The sequence below is a fragment of the Coenobita brevimanus genome, chromosome 52 (assembly GCF_032717465.1).
Source record: "Coenobita brevimanus isolate Jiangsu-jjx chromosome 52, ASM3271746v2, whole genome shotgun sequence".
In the NCBI taxonomy this organism is placed as follows: domain Eukaryota; kingdom Metazoa; phylum Arthropoda; class Malacostraca; order Decapoda; family Coenobitidae; genus Coenobita; species Coenobita brevimanus.
This window is the reverse complement of record NC_137005.1, coordinates 6,407,812-6,432,811: the sequence shown is the minus strand read 5'-3', so window position 1 is coordinate 6,432,811 and position 25,000 is coordinate 6,407,812. Positions and strand designations below refer to the sequence as shown.

The window sequence follows — 25,000 nt, the reverse complement described above, 5'->3', positions numbered from 1 at the left end:
GGAATGAGTCTCCTTTGTTACTGTAGGAATGAGTCTCCTTTGTTACTGTAGGAATGAGTCTCCTTTGTTACTGTAGGAATGAGTCTCCTTGGTTACTGTAGGAATGAGTCTCCTTGGTTACAGTAGGAATGAGTCTCCTTTGTTACTAGTCAAATCAGCCTTGCAGTCTGACTACATCTGGCCATCAACTGATCTGAAAGGGGTTAGGGATCAGTGTCAGATTAGAACAAACACACTGTTGGGAAGAGGTTAATGAAAGCTGTATCTTACCTCCCAAAAGCCCTCCTGAGCTGAATAAAATCGTCTGGAGGAATGGAATACAGAAGACTTGTGTTTACTGAAGGGTTTAAGAGGTTATATTACAGTTCGATAGCGTCATGCACTGTTATATCCTGGTTGAGATGTGGAGAGGACTGCTGTGTCAAGGTGGGTGAGTGAGAGGGAGTGGGGGTTGTGAGGTGAGAGAGAGAGAGAGAGAGAGAGAGAGAGAGAGAGAGAGAGAGAGAGAGAGAGAGAGAGAGAGAGATTAAATATTGTTCATTAAGTCCAAGGTCGTATTTTGTATAACATTCTTGGTACCGGCATTTTCTTTTCTTTTTTTTTAAGCCAGTGAGAGAATTTTTGAACTGGGGAGGCGGTACATATAGCCATCATTTATCCTTTGAACACGAGAGGTTCTTTGAAAGCTGAATGAAATCGCCAAGAGACAGCCAGGTTAAATTGTACGACCGTGCCGTAGTGAAAGGATCGAAGATGAGATTATGAGGTGTAAGTACAGTAGATGGAGGTGCTCTGTGAGGTGAGGTGGGAGGAGGCTGAGGTTTGATAAGGCGATAAGAGGTTGAGAGACGCTGTGATGAGGTTTGAGGAAGAGTAGGTGAAGTGTGAGGCGTTACAGGTGAAAGGTGAAGCGTAAGAAGTACCAAAGGTGTGTGGGAGTCACGTGGCAGTGTTGTGCATGCCAGGTAACATAACAGAGCTGGCAGGCTGTGTTGCAAAAGAGAGTGACGTAGTTGGTGGTGGTGTGCTCTTGAGAAGGCCAGCGAACGAGGTCAGATTTTTAGAGCTTTGAGTCACAAAGCAGATTTGTTGAAGGACAAACATGCATGCTGCCAGTCAGATTCCCATTTCTGTAACTGTCGAACTTTTTTTTTAATCAGTTTTTATACAGCCATTGGTGTACATCCTCTTATGTGCATTACTGAAGAGGTATCTGCACGACACATTTTTTCCGACAAGTGCATCTTGGGGGGAAAAAAAAAAATGCCAAGCGGGAGAGAGTACGTGAAGATTTTTTTTTTCGTTTATATAATGCTTTTCATATACCAGGAATATATATGTATATAGTTTTTTCATCACTTGCGATAAGAATGAGGCACTTGTGTAGACTGTAGTCTCTCAACGCTGTGGTTAGATCACTACTTACTGCAGCCCTCAAGTTACTTCAGACAGTTTCTTTTGGCAGTCGTCTTTTCGCACTGTCGAAACTCTAATATTTTGCAGTTGTTTATCATGATCAGCATCGGCATCATCTAGCGTGTTGCTGGGGTGGAAATGGGGCGGTGCGGGTGGCATTTTCTGGGGTGTGGGGCGGGGCACGGCTGGATTGAGGTGGAGTGCGAGAGGGAAAGGGTAGGAAGTGGACCAGGTCACTCAATGGCGCGACCCAAGATGAAAGGGAAACGCCATCTCACCTGATCTTTTAGAGAGGAACACATGAAGGTTTATTTTCGTTAATATGGGAGACTTCGGAGCACTTCAGCCATGGGTGTTTATTTCCCGTATTTCACGTTATTATTTGCTTGTATAGTTTGTACAGTCATTTGATATCGGTGTACTGTAGTTTGCATCCATCGCACACAAGGATACTAAGGTGTAATGAGCAAAACAGACTACTGAATCTCAAACAACTAGCATACTACCCATAGACACATCCATATGCATATAGATACAAATGTATTTAGAGGCATAGATTCAAGTATACACACAAAGGCACACACACGGATAAATACATGCCTTATTGCAAATAAACAGAACTCTTTAAACACACACACACACACACACACACACACACACACACACACACACACACACACACACACACACACACACGTAATGTTAGCGAAGGCGTTAATTCCGTCAGATGTTTGCTAATGGGGTGTGCTGGGTGACTGTCAATTTGCGGGAGATAATAACGCGAGAAGAGGCTGAGTGACTAAACGTGGGTAAACTGGCGCAGATAATGACGGGAAGTGCTCGCTTATCTGGGTCGGTGCTGGAGGAAGGGAGGGAGGGAGGAGGGAGGAAGGGAGGGAGGGAAGAGAGAAAGATGGGGGAGGGAATGTGGAGAGGGAGAGAGTGATTATATTAGAAGAGTGGAGAGGGATGGTGTCTAGATGGAAACAGATAGATAGGAGAGAGAGAGAGAGAGAGAGAGAGAGAGAGAGAGAGAGAGAGAGAGAGAGAGAGAGAGAGGATGGCTAGGAAGGAGGAGATGGGAAGGGAATGAAGAGGGGGAGAGCGTGGAGAGATGGAAGACGGAGTGTTGAAAGGGAGAATATGGAAGAGGAGGAGCTGGAGAGAGGGAAGGAAGGTGGAGAGGTAGGGAGTTGATTAATGGAAGAGTATGGTGAAGGATTGTAGCTAGATGGAATAGGTGGGGAGAGGGAGTGTGGAAAGGGAGACTGTGAAGAGAGAGGATGGCTAGAGGAAATAAAGGGAGAGAGGGGGAGGGAGAGAAGAGAGGAAGTGTGTGGAGAAGGATGGTGGGAGAGGGAGGGGGAGAGGGAGAGAGAAGAGGTGGGGAAGGAAGGAGGAAAGGGAGAGTATTCAGAGGGATGATGAGTAGGAGGAAGTGGGAGGTGAGTGAGGACAGACGTGGATAGCAGCGAGGAAAGGGAGAGTGAGGAGAAGAGAGATGAGGGAGAGAGAGAGAAGCTTGGGAGGGAGGGGGGGAAGGAGAGAACTGGGGAGGAGGGATGATGGCTGAAGGGATGAAGGGGAGAATGTGGAGAGTGATAATGGAAGTTTATATGTGTGAGAAAGGAGTTAGGAAATCGATGACAAAGTAAAGCAGTAAGAAATAAAATTAAGGAATGGATGAGGGGAATGTCAGAAAGAGAAAGGAATGAGTGTGGAAAAATGTACAGTAGGTATAGACTGGAGGGAGATAGAGAGGAGAGTGTGTGAAAGATAGAGGGGCAGGAAGATGATAGAGGAGGGCCTGAGAGGGATCTTTACGGAAGAGAGAGAAGAAAGATAAAGAAGGAAGATAAAGAGATAGGAGGGGCAGGTGGACGAGGGTGGGGGGAGGTCACACAAGTCAGGGACACATTGAACCTGTTGATACCCACTTGTCCTTCACTGCTTTTTAAATTCACGTTTTTTTTTTTTTTTTTTTTTTACCTCTGAAATAAATTGTCACTTGATGCCACCATCGTAGTGAAAATTTTTTGTTTTTCCTTTGACAGTTTTGGGATTCTCTGCTGAATAAAAACGTGTGGAGTGAGCACCACAGTAAATTATGATCCTGTGTCATGCTTCCATAATGCTGTGAATTGTTCAAATTAAACAACCATACTCAGTCATCGAACTGAGGGACATATATATTACATATAAATGACTAATTTCAGAGATGATAATTTCATTTGGTTGTGCTAATATGTGTGTGTGTGTGTGTGTGTGTGTGTGTGTGTGTGTGTGTGTGTGTGTGTGTGTGTGTGTGTGTGTGCATGCGCGCTTTATGCGGATAGGATAAGCCACTCCTAAGGTAATAAACTTTTAGCGTTCATTCTGTAATACCCTTTAATGTCCAGTCCCCTAACTCCCGTGTTCTTCCTTCCACAGCCAATGAGAAGGACTACATCGCAACTTTACCAGAGGAGGAAAATGTGGTGTGGGCATGGATGCTGTTTTTGTGCTTCATTGTGCCAGAACTGGGGTCTTGGTTCAGATCCACCAGAATGTGTGTTTTCAAGGTAAGGGTGGTTCCAGTACTTTTGTTTACAGAACTGTACATCTCTCTCTCTCTCTCTCTCTCTCTCTCTCTCTCTCTCTGTCCTCCATGCCACCCAATCCTCTCCCACCAGGGTGACCCTCCTGCAGCACAAACTACCCACACTTATTTACCTCTTCACATCACCTCTCCACCTCGTCATCAGTCTTTCTATCCCGTCTACCATACTGGACACACACTCTTCTAGTTGTCTCTTGTCTTCTCATGGTCAGGCCATCTCAGGATACTTCTCCTGTCATTTTTTGGCACATCCACTTCGCCACTACAATATTTCTTCACTTCCTCATTAGTCTGTCTGTCTCTCCATATAACTCGGTATGCTCATCACAAATAACTTGATTTCACTTCCCTCACTCTTTAACATGTATCATTCCAAGGAAGTCCAAGTATCACTCCTTACCTTTGTGTGGGGATTACAATACTGTACTGTTGTGTAGTGGGTTCTTTACTTTCATGTCCACTTCCCTTTTCGTAATAACTTTCCTAACCTTACCTGCAGCCTTCCTTCCCTGCTTTGCCCTATTCTTGCACTTTATCCTCTAAACTCCTGTCCTTGCTCATCACACCACTTAAATATTTGAAGGCACTCACATTGTTTATTTCCTGATCATTCAGCCTCACTATGCACTCTGTAACTTCATTCATCTCAAGGACCGTACCTTCACATTTTGCTATACTGTATTCCGTTCACTCTCAAATGTCTTTTCTTATACACTCTTGCAGAGCCTTTCACCAAGTCTTTCAGCTCCCACTTTTATTTACTTAATAAAACACTGTCATCAGCAAACAATAGTATAGGCAGTTTCCATATCCTACCCTATCTCACAAAGGACACTCCAGCATCCACTTCCTTACCTTGTATATTTCTTTTATAACACCATCAATAATTATACTGATATCAGATTAGTTACTTCCGCAGAAGCTGGATATCATGAATTTATTTGACTGTGATCAGACTTAATCCATATCATAAAATTTTCAGCATCTGTGAGAGGGAGCTTTCCTAACAAATTAGAATTTGTTCACGTCTGTCAAAGCATATTACAATATTATTATTCACTCATTTGGTATAGTGAATTATTATTATTATTCATGATTGCACACTTTGTCCTTTCTACAGTCTTGGAGGAAACCTTTGGCAGGAGATATGTTTTGGGTGATGGTATTTGAGACCCTGCACACGGTGGGGATGGGTCTGCTTATCTTCCTGGTGCTGCCGGACCTGGATGTCATCAAGGGTGCCATGCTTACCAACTGTGTTGCCTTCATTCCAGGATTGTTCGGTATAACTGATCTCTTTTGTGTTTCCCTCTTTTTATTTGATAATAATGTATCTCTTTCTTGTTTCACCCTTGTCATTTGGTTTAGGTAATCTCTCTTGTTTTCCTTTTTTCATTTGTTACAGTATAACTCTTCTCTTTCTTGTTTTTCAGTTTTGTTCTATTCATAGCAGATTATTTCTGTCACCACCATCATCTCTAGAGGGGTAAATAATGTGGTCTGTAGATACTTCATTGTTTTTAAACATTAAGTATTTAATATCTGACGTTTTTCTCCTCTCGAAAGGTCTACTGTCAAGGACAAGGAAGGAATCCCATGTAGCTCTGAAGGTGCTGATGGACCTTCTAGCATTGGGATGTCAGTTGACAGGCCTGGTGGTGTGGCCTATTGTGGAGGCTGGGAAGGGTAACCCAGACAGCTGGCGTATGTGGATCATTCCTCCTGCTGTGCTACTTACATCCTTTGGCTGGTGGGAGAACTATGTTGACAGACACTCCAGGTTCTGTGAGTACTGCTGTATTATCATGTTGGTGTCATGAAAAAATAGTTAAGATATATAAGATATTATCATCAATACCATAATATCCTAGCTTATTTGTCCATCTCCTGATGGCAGTTCATGGGGGAACAGTACATTAGAGATGATGATGATGATATTTTTCTCTGAGGTGAGAAAATGTAGAACACAGCTTATTGTTATCATGGCTCAGGGGAGATGGAAGTTTGTCAGTTGGAAAAGGTCTTACAGACTGTTCTTGCTGTATGTTTTTCCTAAGGCTTCACCCACCCATCAAAGTCAACATTTACTGAGTACCTGGAGAATATGAGGGGTCTACAGTGGTTTTTACAACACTGTGATCTGGTAGGAAGAGATCATCATCATTATCATCAGCATCTTTATCTTTACAGCTCTGTACTTCTCAAAGGAGGCACAGTACTAGCTGGATATCTCCCACTGAATTAATGTAATATTTTACTACTAAGCTGCTGTATCATATATTTTTCTGTTCAGACAGGTATAGTGCATCATATATTTTAAGGAAAAGTACAGTAGCAGTCTAATGAAGAATTTTTTAAAATTTCCTCTATAAGTCATAATCACAAGTTGTTATAAGTAACGTATTAGCAAATGCTTTAAGTCATTGGTGCATTTGTTGATATTAATCCTCTCCCCCCCCAATATCTGTAGCAATCATCAAGTACTACGGAGGCATCAAGGAGCGACTGTGGAAGACGCGTTACTTCTGCTACATGTTTGTCTCATTATGGAAATGCTTGGTTTTCTTCACCATGATGATCGTCTCCATGGGTACACGTCTTACGGAGTTCTCCACTGTGTTTGAACTAAGCAAGGCCCTGAGGTGAGGAAGGGTGGCTACTATAACTTGTCCTGTAATTGCCACCTCCCCATCCTGGATACTGAGCAGCAGCAATAGAGTCATCAAGAAGTACTATAGAAAGGATGAAGAGGCTTATTATAGGCATACTTTAGCAATGAAGTGTAAGAAATAAATGTAAGATTATGAAAACCTCCACCAAGTTAAGATGGAAGAACTACATTTTAGTTAACATGATTGCTGAATACTTACTGAGAAATAGCAGTAAATTTGCTGTATGAAATTAAATCAGTTTCTGTACTGGCAGATGCTTTTGACCTAGTTAATATTCTTCTCACATTAAGTAGGATACCATCCCTCAGTACATTACCTTATTTCATATAAAATTTGTACTGAGTCAGGTTATTCAAAACTCAGTGTACCCAGTATTTTTATTTTACATTGTATTTCATTCATGGAAGTACCAGTACATGTGTTTTCAAAGTTTTTGTTTATTTGTTGAATACTGAAGCCATCATGTAATACTGATTACATCTGTACTTTTTAGATGTTGTTGATTTTAAATGTAGTAATGTATACTATTTGTCTAAGTAAGTTTTCTTGATTCAGTGCACATGGGATCAATGTGACGGAAGTGCGTGAGACATTACCAGGTCACACTGTTCCCGACTTCCCCACGGTAGCTCCCCTCGAACACACCCAGATCATCTACTCATCTGAAGGCACCCCACTTTATGTCTTCCTTCTTCAGGTTCTTACTTCCTGGCTCTGCTACATTTTTGGTAAGGAAGCACTTATTTAGTTAGTTGTTATTATATAAGTAGTTATAATACATTTAAATATACTGTAATTAAATCACATACTGTACATAGTAAATTGTAGTTCTGTATTATTATTAATATTGTTCAGACTTTTATATTTCACATATACTTAGAATATGGGGGTGACCATCATCCACTCACTTGGTGTAGTGCTGCATACTTCTTCCACAGGCAACTCTGTGTTGAGTGACGAGCCTAATGGTTTCCTGTAACCCGGGAAACCATTTATGACACTGGGTGATAAACATACAGGCAAATAATGGCATGATGTGGAGTCTACTATGATGCCTTTGTTAACTAGGTAGAGAAATGCAAATCCAGTTTCCATCCAGAATCAAACCTCCACTCTTCCCTGCAGCATGCTGTGACAAGGTGTTGTCCACCAGAGGGGAACATGGGATAGCTCTGCAGGAGTGATTGCTTGCCTGCAGTTGATAAGTCTGCTCAACCAGACAGATCAGGGTTACCCTACTACTACTGCTCTAATATATTTATATATTTTTTGTATCTAGTGATCATATGTCAGTGCAAATGTCATTTCCTGTTTACAGGCAAGTTTGCGTGTAAGATCTGTATCCAAGGATTCAGCTTCGCCTTCCCAATCAACCTGACTATCCCCGTATCTATCTCACTGCTCATCACTGCTTGTGGTCTGAGATATGATAATGCCTGCTCAATCGATTTTATCCCTGCTTATCTCTTTTGGGAGTGCAAAAATGGGGATATTCTCAACGATTTCCTGAACAAAGATGTAAGTGCTCAGCTGTACTTTTACTCATGCAGGCCACTTTGCAAATTCTATATTCAAAATAATTTTCTCTCACTTTATAACTACTGTACAATAAACTCTCACAGGATCAAACTTAATGGTGAGGAACCAAGTTTGATATAGGTGAAACTTTTACTACAATAGATAACAATGGATTTTTTTCCAGCTAAATCAGATTACTGTTGATTTTATTTGGAAGAAGTCTGTTGCAACCATGTGGGCTTGAGACAGAGGGAATAAAAAATTCACACTTATGTGTTGCTGGATGTCATAACACATCAGTTAAGCGCAGGAAGTTCATTCTTTATTTACACTAATATGGAATAAACATCAGTCACTCTGAACTTTTTCCAGATAGGCCTATATTAGGACTGAATATTTTTTGAAAGAAGAAAAAGACGGCCTGTTTATTATAACACGTCCAGTATACTGAGAGTTGGTGAACAAAAGTAAATGTTGTGTACTGTACAGTATCATAAATTCACTTAAGTAATGTAGTTGGCTGTGCTCATGGATAACTTTTAGCAACCAGTTTGATTATAAATCCTATGCAGTAATTTTTTTTCTTTTCTTTTTTAAACTGTAATTTTTCAGTGACAAATGGAGGCAGTCAGTGACATAATTACACTTATGAGAATTAAATTTTTATATACAGATACATTATTTTGGGGATTAAACACGTTTGTAGTTTTATAATGATTAATAGATATTACTAGGTACAAACTGACAAACATATTTTTCTTTGAAAATTTTTATGTACATAGGTATTAAAAATGTGATTTTTTTTTAGTGATACTGTATTTTTAGAACTTAAACTCTTGGTGAATGTTGATGTAATGCAGTATATTTTGTACTGTGTTTAGTGTCATATCTGATAATTGTTCTTTTCCCTTCCACTGTAGTTTGCATGGGTGTGGCTCTTCTGGCTCCTCTCTCAAACATGGATCACATTACACATATGGACCCCTAAATGTGAGCGTCTAGCATCATCAGAAAAGCTCTTCGTGACACCCATGTATAACTCACTGTTGATTGATCAGTCATTAGCACTCAACAGAAGGCGTGATGATGAGGGAGATGTAAAGACGGAAGACTTGAATCTCAACCCAGATGATCATGAAAATGAGGTATGATATGCATTATCTTTATAGTGTTCTTGACCAGTGTATTGATAGTTACTGCATACAAAAATATAACAAATCTTAGTATAAACTTTTGATACAGGTATATATTATAATGGAATTAATGCTCAGGTATTGTGGAGGATTGTTTTTGCCATAATGGAAGTAGTGTTCATATGTCATGAAGGAATATTTGTCATTTTCTTATGAATGTTGATGATCATTATGCAGTTTCATAGCATGCACTCCTTACTTGAGGGGCTAAGGCATTGCCCCAGATTAAAGGAATTACAGTACTTGGGACATATTGCACTTTGTGACTGAAGGCCTTTCATGGTGTCAGTAGTGTGGATGAATAGCTTTTTTTTTTTTTTTTTCGTGTAAAGATTTGCATGTGTAAGAATAAGTGAATATTTCAGTGGGTGGTTCAGTGTCAGTGTTGGAATGAGATAATGATGTGTGATAGCCCCAAGGCTACATACTGTACTTACATCTTGTATAATTGGGAATTTGTGAGATCCCCATAGCTGTTAGGGGTACAGTCTGTACTATAATAACAGAGGCTAAACATAAGTTATGGAATGGAAGGTGGAGCTGGTGATGAATGGTGAAAGGTGAAGTACCTTGAATGTGATACATAGTGCTGATGCCCTGTTGCATATTAATATGCAGTGAATTAGGTGTGGAAGATGAGAAAGCAAAAGAACTGATGAACATATATTACTGAAGGAAAGCATTTATGTACATGAGAAGGCATACTTCTCTTTTAACTATGCATTTAATGGTATGATCACTATCCCACAAGTGAGAAGGACTTAATCATGTGAAACATATTTATGTATAAACATATGCATATTGAGGTGGAGCTGAGAATTTAGCACGCTTGATGATGAGTGACCATTTCACTTGGCACTGTTGATTATTCACTACTTTTTTGCCTCCCTATCCACACTGTTTATGGTTGGGAAATAATGTAGGTTAGGATGATAAATACTGCTGATAAATTACAGTAATTAATATATTTTCAAGACATTGATGTTGTGCATCCTCATGTTTCAGTATTATTCAGCTGTACATTAGACTGTTATAGTATCTAATATCGCTTGTTTAATATTATGGCAGGTTTCGCAGTACTATGAAACTATATCGATTCACACCGACTCCTCCTCCAACAACAACACCACGGGCAAGATCAAGTCGTCAGACCACATTACTCGGATCTTTGCTACAGCAACCATGTGGCATGAGACTGAGGAGGAGATGATGGAGATGCTTAAGTCTATCCTGCGGATGGATGAAGATCAGTCAGCTCGTAGGGTTGCTCAAAAGTACCTCAAAATTGTGGACCTTGACTACTATGAGTTTGAAAGTAAGACATTGGTTTGAAATTTATTGTACAGGTATAGCAAAGCATCATTTTGATATTATAAGTTAACCCATACAATCCCACCGTCGGCATGGTGCCGCAGAAAAAAAGTCTCACTTAATCCCACCGACATGATGGTGCCGACATCAAAATTCGAGCCCTGTAGCGTCTCAAATTGCTTCAGTCTAGCTAATTTTTTGCTGAGGAGTACTTTAACCTATTGGCAACACTATGCCCAAGCACTTGTAGCACTGAGTTTGGTTCTGGGTGGGTGGGTAACATCAGTTGGCCACTGTCTGTCATAGCATCAGGATATTGCGAAAAAGTGTTTGGGATTGGGTGGGTATAAAATTGCAAAAATCCCTGGGATGGTACAGGTTAAGCAGATATTTACAGCCTTGATGAAACGTGGGTTGTGAGTGCTATGCTAGTGTTCAGGCTGTACAAATAACCATACTCCTTCAGAACAGCTGCAGGCCAGGATGAATGATAAGTAACAGATTTTAGTCAGCACTGTGGAATGGGAGAAAGGGCTCTAAGAGTACGATGTGGCATTGCTTCAGCTGATCAGGGTGGTGCTCCTGAAGAGAATGGGAAAGCTGGTGAAAGGAAGAGCTAGAGTTCTTGTTTCACTTTCCCTCGGGACTAGCTCCTGACCATCCCCCTTGGCTGACCTTTTTCAAAGTGTCACAGACACAGGGAGTAGGCCAGCATACTCTCTGTCACATTTTTCTAACTGTCTGCTGTACACTACATTACATGCACCTTTCACACCACACATCATACCCAACTATAATACTGTATAAGGGTTTGTGCCATCAAGGGCATGCAGCCAGAAAACTTTGCCCATGCTACATGGTGGCAAATTTGAGGCAAGGCATGGGGTGGGCTCTGTCAGCATCCACCTCGTCCGGGCTTGGGGCTGTGCATGTGGGACCTGTAGTCCATTTCCACCATTTATTTTTTCCAGTTATGGAATAGAAACTGTGCCAGCAGAGTGAAAAAGGCTGTGATTGTATCCCCTGTACAAAAATAAAGGTGAGCAAAGTGAGTGCAAGAATTATCATGGCATAAAGGGAGAGGTAGACCGAGGATGAGGTGGAGGGATGGAGTTGAGAGGTATATGAGGGAGGGGGGGGGGAGTTGGGGGGAGGGTAGTCAAATGGTGGGTGACAGAGCGACTTGGAGGCGTTTTGTCTGCGGCCACCCTTTGCGGGATTAGGGCATCGGGCTACAGATAGATAGATAGATAGATAGATAGATAAGTTTATTGAGTGTTGTAGACAATGTATATGGAAAAATTATTATAAAGAAAGTAAGAGAGATATCAGAAGTCCTAGGGAGTGATAAACAGGATTGCTTTAGAAGTGGCAGAGGATGTGTGGATCAAATATTTGCAGTGAGACAGACAGTGGAGAAGGCTTGTGGGCTTGTGAAAAGGACCATAAGGTGTTTATGACATTTATGGATCTGGAAAAAGCATACGACAAAGTTGATAGAGAAGGATTGTGCAAGGATTTACACATGTACGGTGTAAAGGGTAAGGTGCTAGGTGCCGTCAAAAGTTTTTATGATGGTAGTGAGGCATGTGTATGGATAAATGGGCATCTCAATGAGTGGTTCACGATCAGTGTGGGCATGCGACAAGGTTGTGTGATATCCCCATGGTTTTTCAATATACTGTATATCTGGATGGGGTAATGAGAGAAGTAAAAACACGAGTAATGGAGAAAGGGATGGCGTTGATAATGAATGGTTATGGATGGAATATCTCAAATTTGTTGCATGAAATTGATGCAGTGCAACTTGCAAAAACTGGACAAGAACTTGGTAGATTAGTGCAGAGTTTTGCTGATGTCTGTGAGCATTGTGCCTTGAGAGTAAATGTAGAAAAGAGTAAAGTGATGGTAATTGAAAGAGAAGGTGACTCTCAGTGTGATGTTACAGTGAATGGAGAGAGAATGGAATTGCTGAGAGAGTTCAAATACCTGGGTACAGTGATAGAAAAGAGAGGAAAATGTGCAAAAGAATTTGAAGCTAGAGTGACACAAGGAAGAAAAGTAGCTGGTGCAATGAAGACCTTGATAAGAAACAGGCTTGAGTGTTGCAGGTGTGCGAGACATACATGAAGGAGTGTTAGTGCCAGCTTTAACACATGAATGTTAGAGTATGCTGAGGCATGAAAATGAAAAGTGAGAGCATTGGGGATGACACTGCTGAGGAACGTATATAGAGTACAGAGAGTGGATAGGATATGAAATTATATGGTTCGTGAAAGATACGGAGTGAGGAAGTCCGTGGACACCAGAATCGAAGAGAATGTACTGAGGTGATATGGTCATGTGGAGAGAATGCATAACATTAGAGTAGTGAAAAAGTATATCTGATCAAATTTGAAGGAGGGAGGAGGCGAAGTAGGCCAAGGAGGAGGTGGAGGGATATGGTGGATGAGTGTGTGAAGAAGAGAGGTATGGAAGTCGTCGAGGCTAGGGAACTGACAAGAGATCGAGCGGGCTGGATGAATGTTGTGAGAAGAAGTGCATGATCAGGGCTTTGACACCCCTTTTTAACATGGCAACGTCCAGATTGGCTCTATCGGATACGTTTATATGAGGCTACAGGATGTGGTGAAAATTTCTGGCACATCAGATCGAGCCATGATTCAGGGGGCCTGATTGATGAGTGAATGGAAGCATGGCCCATTGGACTGGGCAGCATAGGCTGTCTGGATGTTGCTACTCCTCACCCTGCCCAAGGGTGGGAAAGGAGGTCTGAATGATGATGATGATGATGATGATGAAATAGAAAGGTTGCTGGAAATCAAGCAGCATGGAGAGTCCCCATTGGTTGATGAAGGTTGATGCAATCATGTTGGAACCTATAACAGAATTGAAGTGATGGTATGGACATGTTCAAGGAAGTGAGATAGATAAGTTATCAATGAAGGTTTTTGAAAGTGAGGCTGAAAGTAATGTAGATAGAAGAAAACTATATGTTTTGTGGGAGAAAAGAATTGAACAGGATAACAGAGAAGGAGAGAGAGAGAGAGAGAGATGAGTGGTGTTTGTGAGAGTAAGGGGAAGAGTGTAGCCTGAAGAGAGTTCCTAGGAGCAGAGTTTTGAATATAGTGATAGTGTGGACAGTTATACAGTGTACTATGTGAGACCATCTTCAAAATTACTTATGGTGATCACATGGTTATTACAATAGAATTTACAATACTGTTATGTTAATCATTTAGAAGAAAATGAGCACTGTGTACCATTAACTGAGTTTTGAATGAATTACATGCTTTGAGGGAACTGATGTGTCCAAATACACATACATCAGTTCCAGGTATTCCCAGTTGTGTTGTTTAACAGTGTACAGTTGTGAGTACATGGCAGAGAGAGACACTGTCTTAGCCCCTGCTTAGAAATACTGGGTCGCTTCTGGCCATTGAGTTATGATGAAGGGAGGGGCTGAGTGGTAGCAGGTGAAGGTAATTGAGCTACCTCTTCTCTCCTTCCCTTACAGTAACTCATCAGTCAGAAGCAGTCCAGCTCTTGTGTGTTTGGCCCAAGACAGATCATTGTTTCATGTACTCATAAATGTAGGTGTTGGTATGTTGGCCATTGTTTTATGCAGTACAGTATTATTAACTATTATTTTCTTATACAAATTTCTCCTCACTCCATTTCCAGCTCACATCTTCTTTGATGATGCCTTTGAGATCTCTGATGACAATGAAGATGAGAATGTAGTGAACCAGTTTGTGAAGCTGTTGGTAAATTCAATGGATGATGCTGCCACCCACGTCCACCAGACAAACATTCGTATCCGACCACCCAAGAAATTCCCGGCTCCCTATGGTGGCCGGCTGGTTTGGACACTGCCAGGAAAGACCAAGATTATTGCCCATCTGAAGGACAAAAGCAAGATCAGACACAAGAAGAGATGGTCCCAGGTGAGGAGTTTTTTCATTGCAGGGAGGAGACAGTAATCTCTTCAGCCTGAGACATCCTTTTTATTTAATTCTTGCTGGTACCAGGTGGTGTCATCCAGGTTTGGACAGCACTTTAATACTGAAGGGGTTAATAGAGAGTACATCTAACCACTGCAGTTCAGAAAGTCTCTCCCGAATTTAATTAAGCCATCTGAAGATAGCAGGAATAAAAGGATATTAATGTTGAGAGATTAACATAATTTATCAGGGTAGTACTCTGAGGCTAATATACAGTCGGTGATGGGGATAACTGACATTCCCATTTTGCCAGCCAAAAGCGATATTAATATGTGACTGTTCTTTTGTGTTGATATATTAAGTGTTTCAGGTAGTAGTGCCTCACTGAGTGATAAGACTGAAAACATTGTGCTGCAAAAGAGATTTGGCAGAAAATATATCTGAGAAGTGATGGGAATCAATAGAATTAGATTATTTGGACATACTGAGAGGAGGGGGGGGGGGCAGGTGTCTGGTTGAAGAGAGTCACAAGTATGAATGTGGAGGGAAGACTGCCCAGAGGCAGACAAAGGAAGACATGGGGTGAAGTGCTGCATGGAGACCTCCAGACTAGGGGATTGAGCAGGGAAGTGGCATAAGATTGTGACACATGGAGACCTGTCATCAAGTGAAAAAACCTACACATGCTTGCATGGTCAGTGGTCTCTAAATGTAAATGTAAATACAGAATTGGCACTGAGAGTGAGTCTCTACTCTAGGTTTTTCATAGTGAACAGATATTGATTTTGGTACTGTCTTGTCTGTCTTTCTTTGGAAAGGAGAAGTTTTATTTTTATTTATTTATTTATTTTTTAGGCCTGAGTCTTTGCTTCTTTTAAACTTATTTTTCTGCAGTTTTAAATTCATTTGTTTATTTATTTATTGCATTTTATTTATTTTAAAACAGTTTTAGATAGATGTGTGTTGCATTGATAACCACTGTGTTTAATTAAATCGTTTCCATGTGAATACAATAGTATAATACTTAATTGTGTTTAGTTGTTCTTCCTCTTAACATGTATTGGCACTGTGTATTTGTGATTATACTGTTGGCTAGGCCTATGTTATATTCCTGAGTAGTGTCACAAATAGTAATGGAATACTGATTGTTTCATTTTCTGATGAAATCACTTTCCTTGCCCCTTCCTAGGTTATGTATATGTACTATCTTTTGGGCTTCAAACTGATGGACCAACCAATCTCAGTGGACCGTAAAGAAGTAATTGCTGAGAACACCTTCTTGCTCACACTTGATGGAGATATTGACTTCATGCCTAATGCTGTGGCTCTACTGGTTGATCTTATGAAAAAGAACACCAACCTTGGTGCTGCCTGTGGCCGCATTCATCCTGTTGGATCTGGTAAAAATTTAGGTGTTTGTGTTCCTTTGTTGATTTAAATTGGCCTACCTGATATACTGAAATTAATTTCTTATTTCAGGAAGTTCATACATTAACAAACATGGCTGTTGTTGTTGTTGCAGTCCCAGTCTCATCTAGACATAATCCTGGTGGACTGCAGGCTAAAGTTGCCCTTTCCTTGCAGTCCACCATCCTCCTTTTGGGTGATAGCAGGAAGCTGAGGGATGCTTCTATAACCAGGCAGCAGCAGCACCTGGACAGCCATTTTGAAAGATACGGTACTTACTAGTACTTCAGAGTACTCTTCATTTTAATACTTTATCTTCATATCATAGGCTTGATGGTGTGGTATCAGATGTTCGAGTATGCCATTGGTCATTGGCTGCAGAAGGCAACGGAGCACATGATCGGGTGTGTGTTGTGTAGCCCTGGGTGCTTCTCCCTCTTCCGTGGCAAGGCTCTCATGGACGACAATGTAATGGCCAGATACACATTAAAATCCAGCCAGGCTCGTCACTACGTACAGTATGATCAGGGCAAGTACCTTATTTCTTTGACTATATACCTGTATAGCATTTGATAATTTGACATGTGTTCTGTCCTTAAGTTTTTCTGCTGCTCTCAGTGCAGGTAGCAGCTATGGATCAATAATTCATCCAGCCAATTCAGCAGGCCCCTGTCAGTTCCTTAGCCTAATCATTTTCCATTTAATACAGTGCATTCTTACACCCCCTTTTACCATATCCATTCACCTTCTTCTTGACCCATCATATCTTCTCCCATCTTCATACCCATTCACATATAGACAACCATTTTCACCACTCTGTTTGCATAAGATTATTATTTGAAATTACCTGCAGTTATAGGCTGATATCATAACACTGTCCAACTCTGAGGTTTACCACAACTTACAAAAATTTCATGCTGGAGTCAGATTCAAAATACTTGAAAAAAGCCATTTTCCTCTACAAGGGGTAGGCAGTGGCTGAATCGGTAGAGAGATGGCCTGCATTCCTAATGAACCAATGTTCAAATCCCGGCTGGGGCAGGGAACAGTTTAAGGATTTGAAAATTATTAAAGCAGACTTTTTTGATCTACCAGAAAACCCGCCAACATGTCATAAAAATCTATCTATCTATCTATCTATAGCCCGACGCCCTAATCCCGCAAAGGGTGGCCGCAGACAAAACGCCTTCAAGTCGCTCTGTCACCCACCATTTGACTACCCTCCCCCCCAACTCACCCCCCCCTCCCTCATATACCTCTCAACTCCATCCCTCCACCTCATCCTTGGTCTACCTCTCCCTCTCCCTCCCCCCACCTCACCCATATACACCCTCTTAGTCAGTCTTTCATTCTCCATTCTCTCCACATGTCCAAACCACCTCAGTGTATTTCTCCTAATCTTCTCAACCACATCCACATCCACTCCACAGCGTTCCTTCACTTCATCATTCGTCAACCTGTCCCTCCACGTCACTCCACATGCTCCTTTCAAGTAACTCATTTCCACTGCTCTCACTCTTGACTTGTTCCCCTCTTGTAAGGTCCATGCCTCGCTTCCATACATCAGGGTAGGGATCACAATACTATCATGCAGTGACTTCTTAACTTCCATACTCACCTCCCTATTTCTCATCACTGCTTTCAGTGTACCAACAACCTTCCTTCCCTACTGTACCCTTTCACGCACTTCATCCCCCAAAGTTCCATCCTTACTCATCACACTACCCAAGTACTTGAATGCACTCACATTCTCCATATCCTCACCATCCAACCTCATTGCACACTCTGTGACTTCATTCCTCTCAAACACCATAACTTTACTTTTGTTTACATTAACTTTCAGATTCTTCCTCCTACACACTGTCCCAAATTCATTCACCAAACCTTGCAACTCCCGTTCATCTTCACTCAACAGCACTGTATCATCAGCAAACAGCAACACCGGAAGCTTCCAAATCTCACCCTCATTCATTAGAGCCACCCCCACATCCACTGCCCTACCCTGCACTTCCTTTACAACCCCATCCATGTATATATTAAACAGCCATGGAGACATCACACAACCCTGTTTCAGTCCCACATTGAGATCAAAGAACTCACTCAGCTCACCATCCATTCGCACCGTACCCCTAGCTCCCTCGTACATACTCTTCACAGCACTCAACAATTTCCCCTCCACTCCATATTCTTAATACCTTCCACATACCTTGCCTATCTATTCTGTCATAAGCTTTCTCCAAGTCCATGAAGGCAGCATACACTTTCCTTCCCTTCTCTAGATACTTCTCCACTAAACATCTTAGAACAAATATCTGATCTACACACCCTTTTCCCTTCCTAAATCCCCCTTGTTCTTCTCCAACTAGCTCCTCTGTCATATGCCTAACCCTATCAATGAGTATTCATAAAAATACCCCCGCTAATACCAGTACACCAGTCCTGTATGAGACAGCCCTAGCATGTATTCATTATGGATGATGGGTGTTAGTGCCAAAGTGGTGGCATGCAGAGATGTGGTATGTAGGAGGATTCATGGGCCTTGGGGATTGGCCCCGAAACCCTTGCCCAGAGCTGAACACATTAAAAAAAAAAAAAAAATGTTTCCATGCAGGGTATTCATTTTGTGACAAGAATGAAGCCATTTTCTTTTGGATGTTTTTATGCAGAGTATCTATTTTGTGACAAGGTGGTTGATTTATGTGTTACAGGAGAGGACAGATGGCTGTGTACATTGTTGCTTCAACGAGGCTACCGTGTGGAGTACAGTGCTGCCTCTGACGCCTATACCCATGCCCCTGAAGGATTCTCAGAGTTCTACAACCAGCGGCGTCGATGGGTTCCATCAACCATTGCCAACATCATGGATCTTCTCCAGGCTTATAAGAAGACTATTGAAGTTAATGATAACATCTCACTACCATACATTGCCTATCAGGTACTGGAGCAAGTGTTAAGTAATTTTTTTTTTTTTTTTTTTTTTTGGTAAAATTATGGTATTTTTTAATTTTCATCACAGTTTTAATTGACAATATGGAAATGTACATGTTGACCTATGGGTTTACGATATACAGTATTAACCCCTAAAAGACAGGTGTCCGCATATGCTGTCCAAGGGTAATCGGGCCAAAAAGACGGGTGTCCGCATATGCTGTCACGCCCCCCCCAACCCAACCCCACCCCCCTACCATCACACCCACACACCACCTGCCACCCACCCCCACCCTGACCCCCCCACCCTGACCCCCCCACACTACCCTCACCATCCCTCACCACCCAACCCCCACCGCCTCCCAACTCCCCCCACCATCCCCCCAATACCCTCCACAGCCCTCTACCATCCCTAACCCCAACCCTCCCCATCCCCACCCCAATCCCCCATGCCCCCAACAATCCTCAATTCCCCCAACCACTTCCCCACCACCCCCACTCCCCCACCACCCCCCACAACCCACCACCATCCACCCACAACCCACCACCATCCCCCCACCACCCACCACCCCCTATCCCCCATCCTCTACCACCCTCCTCCTACCTCCACCACCCCCAACCCCCTACCCTCCTCCATCCCCCACCCCCATATCCTTGAAACTTCCCCCCCTAAACTCTCCACACACCCCAAACAACCCCACCCCTCCAACTGCCACTGCCATTACCCCCCCACCCATTACCCCCCACCCCCGACCCCCAACCTCCCCCAAGCACCCAGTCCCCATCCCCTAACTACCACACAACCCCCACGCCCCTCCACACCTCCCCCTCTCCCACAAATCCCTCATCATATCGCACCCACTGATTATGCCCGTCCTGAGCTTATGTCAAAACATTACGATGCCTGTCTTTTATGGGTTAAGCCAGGAGGCCTTGCTCCATTCATCTTATCAAGTTCAGTCTTTGGCGGTTGACAAGACTGTACATGCAGGTACTGTACTGTATATGACTTTAAGATACCATGTTTGCTAAGTACAGAAGTTGCCCACAATGCCGGGCTGTCTATCGTTTTCAGATGTATTAATGCTGCATGCGTTTCTATTTATTGTGCTACTTTCCATTTATTTTTCAGTCATTCCATTTGGAGTTGCCCCACCTTTGTCAGTCAAACTTAACCTGGATCCTGTTTACTGTTCATGTAGTTTTGTGTACTGTATATCGTTTTTTGGCCATGTGGAGAGGATGGAAGGTGAAAGACTGACGAAGAGAGTGTATGTGAGTGAGGTGGAGGGGGGAAGAGGGAGGGGGTGGCCGAGGATGAGATGGAGGGATGAGGTGGAGAGGTATATGAGAGAGGGGGGTGTGAGTTGGGAGCAGGGCAGTGAAATGGCGGGGGACAGGGTGACGTGGAGGCGATTTGTTTGTGGCCACCCCGTACGGGATTGAGGCGTCTGGCAATAGATAGATAGATAGTTTTTTACATTATACAGTAAGTTATATTTTTGTATCTCACCATCAATAAATTAGCTCTACTGCTTTCAGATGACTCTGCACTGGGTGACAAGCCAAATGGTCCCCTGTATTCCAGGAAATCAATTACCTATACTGTACTGCATTGTGTAGTAATTACATAATAAATATATAAATGCTTGGAGGTCTAGTGGATTAATAAAATCCAATCAAATTTGGCCCATTTGGGATAAATTTCTGAATACTTTGGTTTATTGCTCACATAATGATGCTCAGAGTTAAGTAGCAGGTTACTTTCACAGTAAGTGTCTAAAGTACATAGCCTTGCCCATACCCATATGCATCTAATGGTTTAGTGCAACTAATGATCCCCATTGAGGTGTAGTGTCCAAAGGTTAGGCTGCTGTAGCTCAGTACATATAATGGTTTATGAATTAACATATTTCCCTTGATATCATTACTTGGTCGATAAAGCTCCAGTCACCTCTTGGGAATTGAACGTATGCAAGGCTGTCATTCTGACTGGGGCATTACAAGCCACCAGGCACCAGGGGGTAATACAAGATTAGATAATAAGTGAAGGGATATTGTTGAATGTGTGCCTCTGGGTTTTGTTAACTGAGTTTATTATCATGTTCCACAGACTATGTTGATGGCAGGTACCATCCTAGGTCCAGGTACCATCTTCCTTATGTTGGTGGGTGCTTTTGTGGCTGCCTTCCATATTGGTAACTGGGTGTCTTTCAAGTATAACATCTACCCCATCCTCCTGTTCATGGTTTCTTGCTTCTTGCTCAAATCAAGCTTTCAGGTAGGGATGATTCATGTGATGATGTGCATTTTATTGCTTTTTCCCAATTAGTACTGTATATTGATTGGCACTTATTTGACTTGTGAAGATACAAGGTGGCCATTCTAATTTTGGAAATTTATAGGTGATTCTGAAATAGCATCTACAGTGCCAGTAGGCACTTATATGAATACCACCTACTTTATACAGTTACCAGTGATTTGCATTGTGAAATATGATTAATAATTTCAGCCAGATAAGTATTCGCTTTTGCTTATTATTTCTGTAGGACAGGCCCAGTGGGTTAGAGCGCTCCTCTCTGACCGAAGGGTCTGAGGATCGAATCCACCCAAGGGTCATTGGTAGACATCAGGAAGGGCATCCGGTCATAAAATGCTACACGCTCCAGTCCAAATGTCCTCTACCCAGGGACAACGCCTTAGCCCTTCGGGGATACCTGGCGTAAAACCAAATTATTTATTTATTTATTATTTAGGGAGATGATTAGAGAGAGCTGCAGTTTGGGGTTTTCATATAGCAGTTTCACTACTGTGGCTTATAGAAAAGAAAATAGAACATTGCTTGTATTTAACTTTTCACTGATTTTAGCATTTCACTTTGATTTGTTTTTGTCAGTCTTCTGTTCTGTAATTGTCAGTCTGATGTTCTGTGAATGAAACTGTAACTTTGTATCATCTTTTGTCAACTGATATTTTTTTCCCCCTCCACTTTGATTTGTTTTTCTCTGTTTTTGTCACCTCTCTGTTGTCTGAATGTAATTGTAACCTTGTATCATTTTTTTTTTCCTGTGTGGTACGTGTGGTCTAGATCATCGTGGCACAAATCATGTCAGCAGCATATGCTCTGATCATGATGGCAGTTATTGTGGGTACAACGCTTCAGCTGGGGATGGATGGTGTGGGCTCCCCTTCGGCCATTTTCCTGATTGCACTGTCAGGTTCCTTCTTCATAGCTGCTTGCATGCATCCCCAGGAATTCAAATGCATCATCCCTGGCCTCTTATACTTGCTCTCCATCCCCTCCATGTACCTGCTCCTCATCATCTATTCTCTTATCAACCTCAACAATGTATCGTGGGGGACACGCGAGGTTGCCACCAAGAAAACTAAAAAGGTACCTTAACAGGCATATTCCCTAGTATAATTGCCTGGCAAATGATATGTCTTTTTTTACATTTTTTTATAATTCTTGATCTATAGTGGTATGCTTGTGTGTTATATTACTGGTAGTTATCTGCCAGAAGTTTCCATCACTTTTCATATTTTATTTAGTAATGAACCCTACCCAGTATTTATAATAATAATAATAGTAATAATAATAATAATAATAATAATAATAATACTTTACCAATAATAAATTATGAACTAGTAACAAACTCTGTCATGGATGCACTAGGAGTTAGAGGCAGAGCGGAAGGCAGCAGAGGAGGCAAAGAAAGCAAAGAAGAGGGAAGGTCTCCTTGGCTTTTTGACTAGGGACCAAATGAGTGATGATGAGGGATCCATTGAGTTCTCTTTGGCTGGGCTGTTCAAGATCATGTTTTGTGTCCATCCAAAATCCAATGACCAGAGGGAGCAGCTGACCAGCATTGCAGACTCGCTTGAAATCCTGAATAAGCGCTGTGAGGCCATAGAGACGTGAGTAGGAGTTCTGTCCAGAGTGTTGTTTAGAATATAGTATCATACGGTACAGGTGTTTGTACATATGAGTGGTTACTGTAATGTAGATGCAGTACTGTACTGTGTTTCAAGCTACCTCTTCACTGTTCTTGTATCTATGGTCTCCATCCCTTTGTTCAAATACTGTGCACATATTCATCCCATACCTTTGTCTCAAATACTGGACCAGTGCTTCCTCATTCCTATTCTTGTTTTCATATTTTTACATCCCTTTCTGCCCACTGATTCACCATGCATCAACCATTCCTTAACTTGGTCGTCTTGCATTCCTAGACACATGGGTATTGCACCCAGCCAGCGTCGACGATCCACCCTGCAGCACCGAGTATCGTTACGAGGAGACGGCACTGGCCAGTCAGTTGGAGAAAATGATGATTACAGTGATAGTGAGAGTGAGGTATCAGGTCAGTATGAGATGTTTTTGTAAATGTATATCTAATCTTCTGAAAAGTCTTGAGCCTCTTATTATCTGATGTCAGTATGAAGTGTTTTTCTACTCAAGTGCATATACAGTTTTGTGAAAATGTTCTGAGTTTCATAGTATCTGGTATTTGGAAAAGCTAGTGAAAGAAGGAAGTGTATTGCTTAGATCTATACAGCATAAAGTATTTTTTTAAGACAAAATTCATAGCAGTATGATGAAGTAAAAAGCTTCATTTCAGTGTAGTAAGAGGGGTTAATAGCACACTGATGTGAAGGCTGAACATGCATAATGAGGATGGTATTTAATAGGCACTAGAAAAAAAAACTGTTTCAGACACCCATGAATATCTCTAGCAGCATCAAGTTGTGATGCATTGAATTTGCAGCACCAAAGGAAGAACGAGATGACTTAGTGAACCCTTACTGGATAGAGGACAAGGCACTTAAGCGAGGTGAGGTAGACTACATGCCAGGAGCTGAGGTGCAGTTCTTCAAGGATCTGATTGAGAAGTACCTCTACCCACTAATCAAAAACCCACAAGAACAGGTATGGTGGGATTTCTTTTTAATGTTACTGTCATAATGTAGATAGATGTCATAATTAAGAAAATATCAGTTATATCAGTATTTTATGTATGTATCCCTAAGAGTACATGGTAATAGATGACCAAAACAGGCAGGAGTTGGGGCCAAAGATCCTCTCCCTATAATGAGTTAAGGATGTTGCATCCCCACTGCAAGTAGCCTCATACCTCATACAGTTTGGGAGGGATCCATTTGCGCCTGGATCTCAGGGCCATATTCTAGGTGGCATTGTATGCTTCAACCACTTTTTTTTTTTTTTTTTTTTTTTTTTTTTTTTTGCCTGTTACACAGTAATATTATCTTTGATGTATACATATATTTTTAGTACTGAGGATTTGCTCTAGTTATTTACAAGAGGACGAAAAAGTGTAATAGCCTAAGCAAAATAAATTGCTAATTCAGGTGCTAGGAAAATCTGCTATGCCACGTGGAATAATGCACTCAGATTCATATCCCTATATACACCAGAAGGTCCTACTAGATCACCCCACTTCCTGCAAAGTTGGGAAATTGAGTTAGCATGATGATGATTATGACTGTATACATAAACTTTTAAGCATTGCTAAGGAAAATTTTTTTATTCATGATCAGAGCTTCATGTAACCTAAAGGTTTCAGTGTAGATTAGTTTCTGCTGATAGTTAAAACAAAGATATGAGATATTGCAAGCAGTCTACATACAGTATAAAAGAGACAGAACTTCAGTTAAAAAGAGAACAGATAAACGGATAAACACATACAGCATACAGTAAACATCCTCTATATCAGACTCTTTTATAATAGAAATTGCTTTACTCAGATAGTGTAATCCTGTGAGCTGAAGGACATTTTTTTTTTTTTTTTTTTTTTTTATTGGCAACCATCAGAAAATTTTGTCCAGCTTTGGAGAGACCTGTCAAATGCAGTAGAAGGAGTAAACTCACTGGACTAGCTTTTTAATGAGACTCAGTCTAATGCATTTATCTTTTTTTTTGGGGGGGGTAGGGGGTGGGGGGAGGGATCTGATCATAATGTGAATAACTGTAAATAAGGTAGGTTATAATGT

At 41.6% G+C, this 25,000-nt stretch overlaps 1 protein-coding gene across 1 annotated transcript in view; it reads left to right on the top strand.

The window, feature by feature from the left end:
* kkv (hyaluronan synthase-like protein kkv) overlaps positions 1-25,000 on the top strand; it is a 132,270-nt gene that overhangs the window by 85,456 nt on the left and 21,814 nt on the right. Inside the window, exons 4-20 of the mRNA XM_080272898.1 lie at positions 3,847-3,977; positions 5,136-5,298; positions 5,582-5,800; positions 6,486-6,657; positions 7,243-7,415; positions 8,006-8,205; positions 9,126-9,350; positions 10,467-10,713; positions 14,394-14,656; positions 15,843-16,053; positions 16,389-16,589; positions 18,769-18,995; positions 21,102-21,269; positions 22,077-22,382; positions 22,665-22,906; positions 23,222-23,352; positions 23,758-23,918. Of these exons, the coding sequence (XP_080129024.1) occupies positions 3,847-3,977; positions 5,136-5,298; positions 5,582-5,800; positions 6,486-6,657; positions 7,243-7,415; positions 8,006-8,205; positions 9,126-9,350; positions 10,467-10,713; positions 14,394-14,656; positions 15,843-16,053; positions 16,389-16,589; positions 18,769-18,995; positions 21,102-21,269; positions 22,077-22,382; positions 22,665-22,906; positions 23,222-23,352; positions 23,758-23,918 (3,440 nt within the window). The remainder of the gene's footprint in view (positions 1-3,846; positions 3,978-5,135; positions 5,299-5,581; positions 5,801-6,485; positions 6,658-7,242; positions 7,416-8,005; positions 8,206-9,125; positions 9,351-10,466; positions 10,714-14,393; positions 14,657-15,842; positions 16,054-16,388; positions 16,590-18,768; positions 18,996-21,101; positions 21,270-22,076; positions 22,383-22,664; positions 22,907-23,221; positions 23,353-23,757; positions 23,919-25,000) is intronic.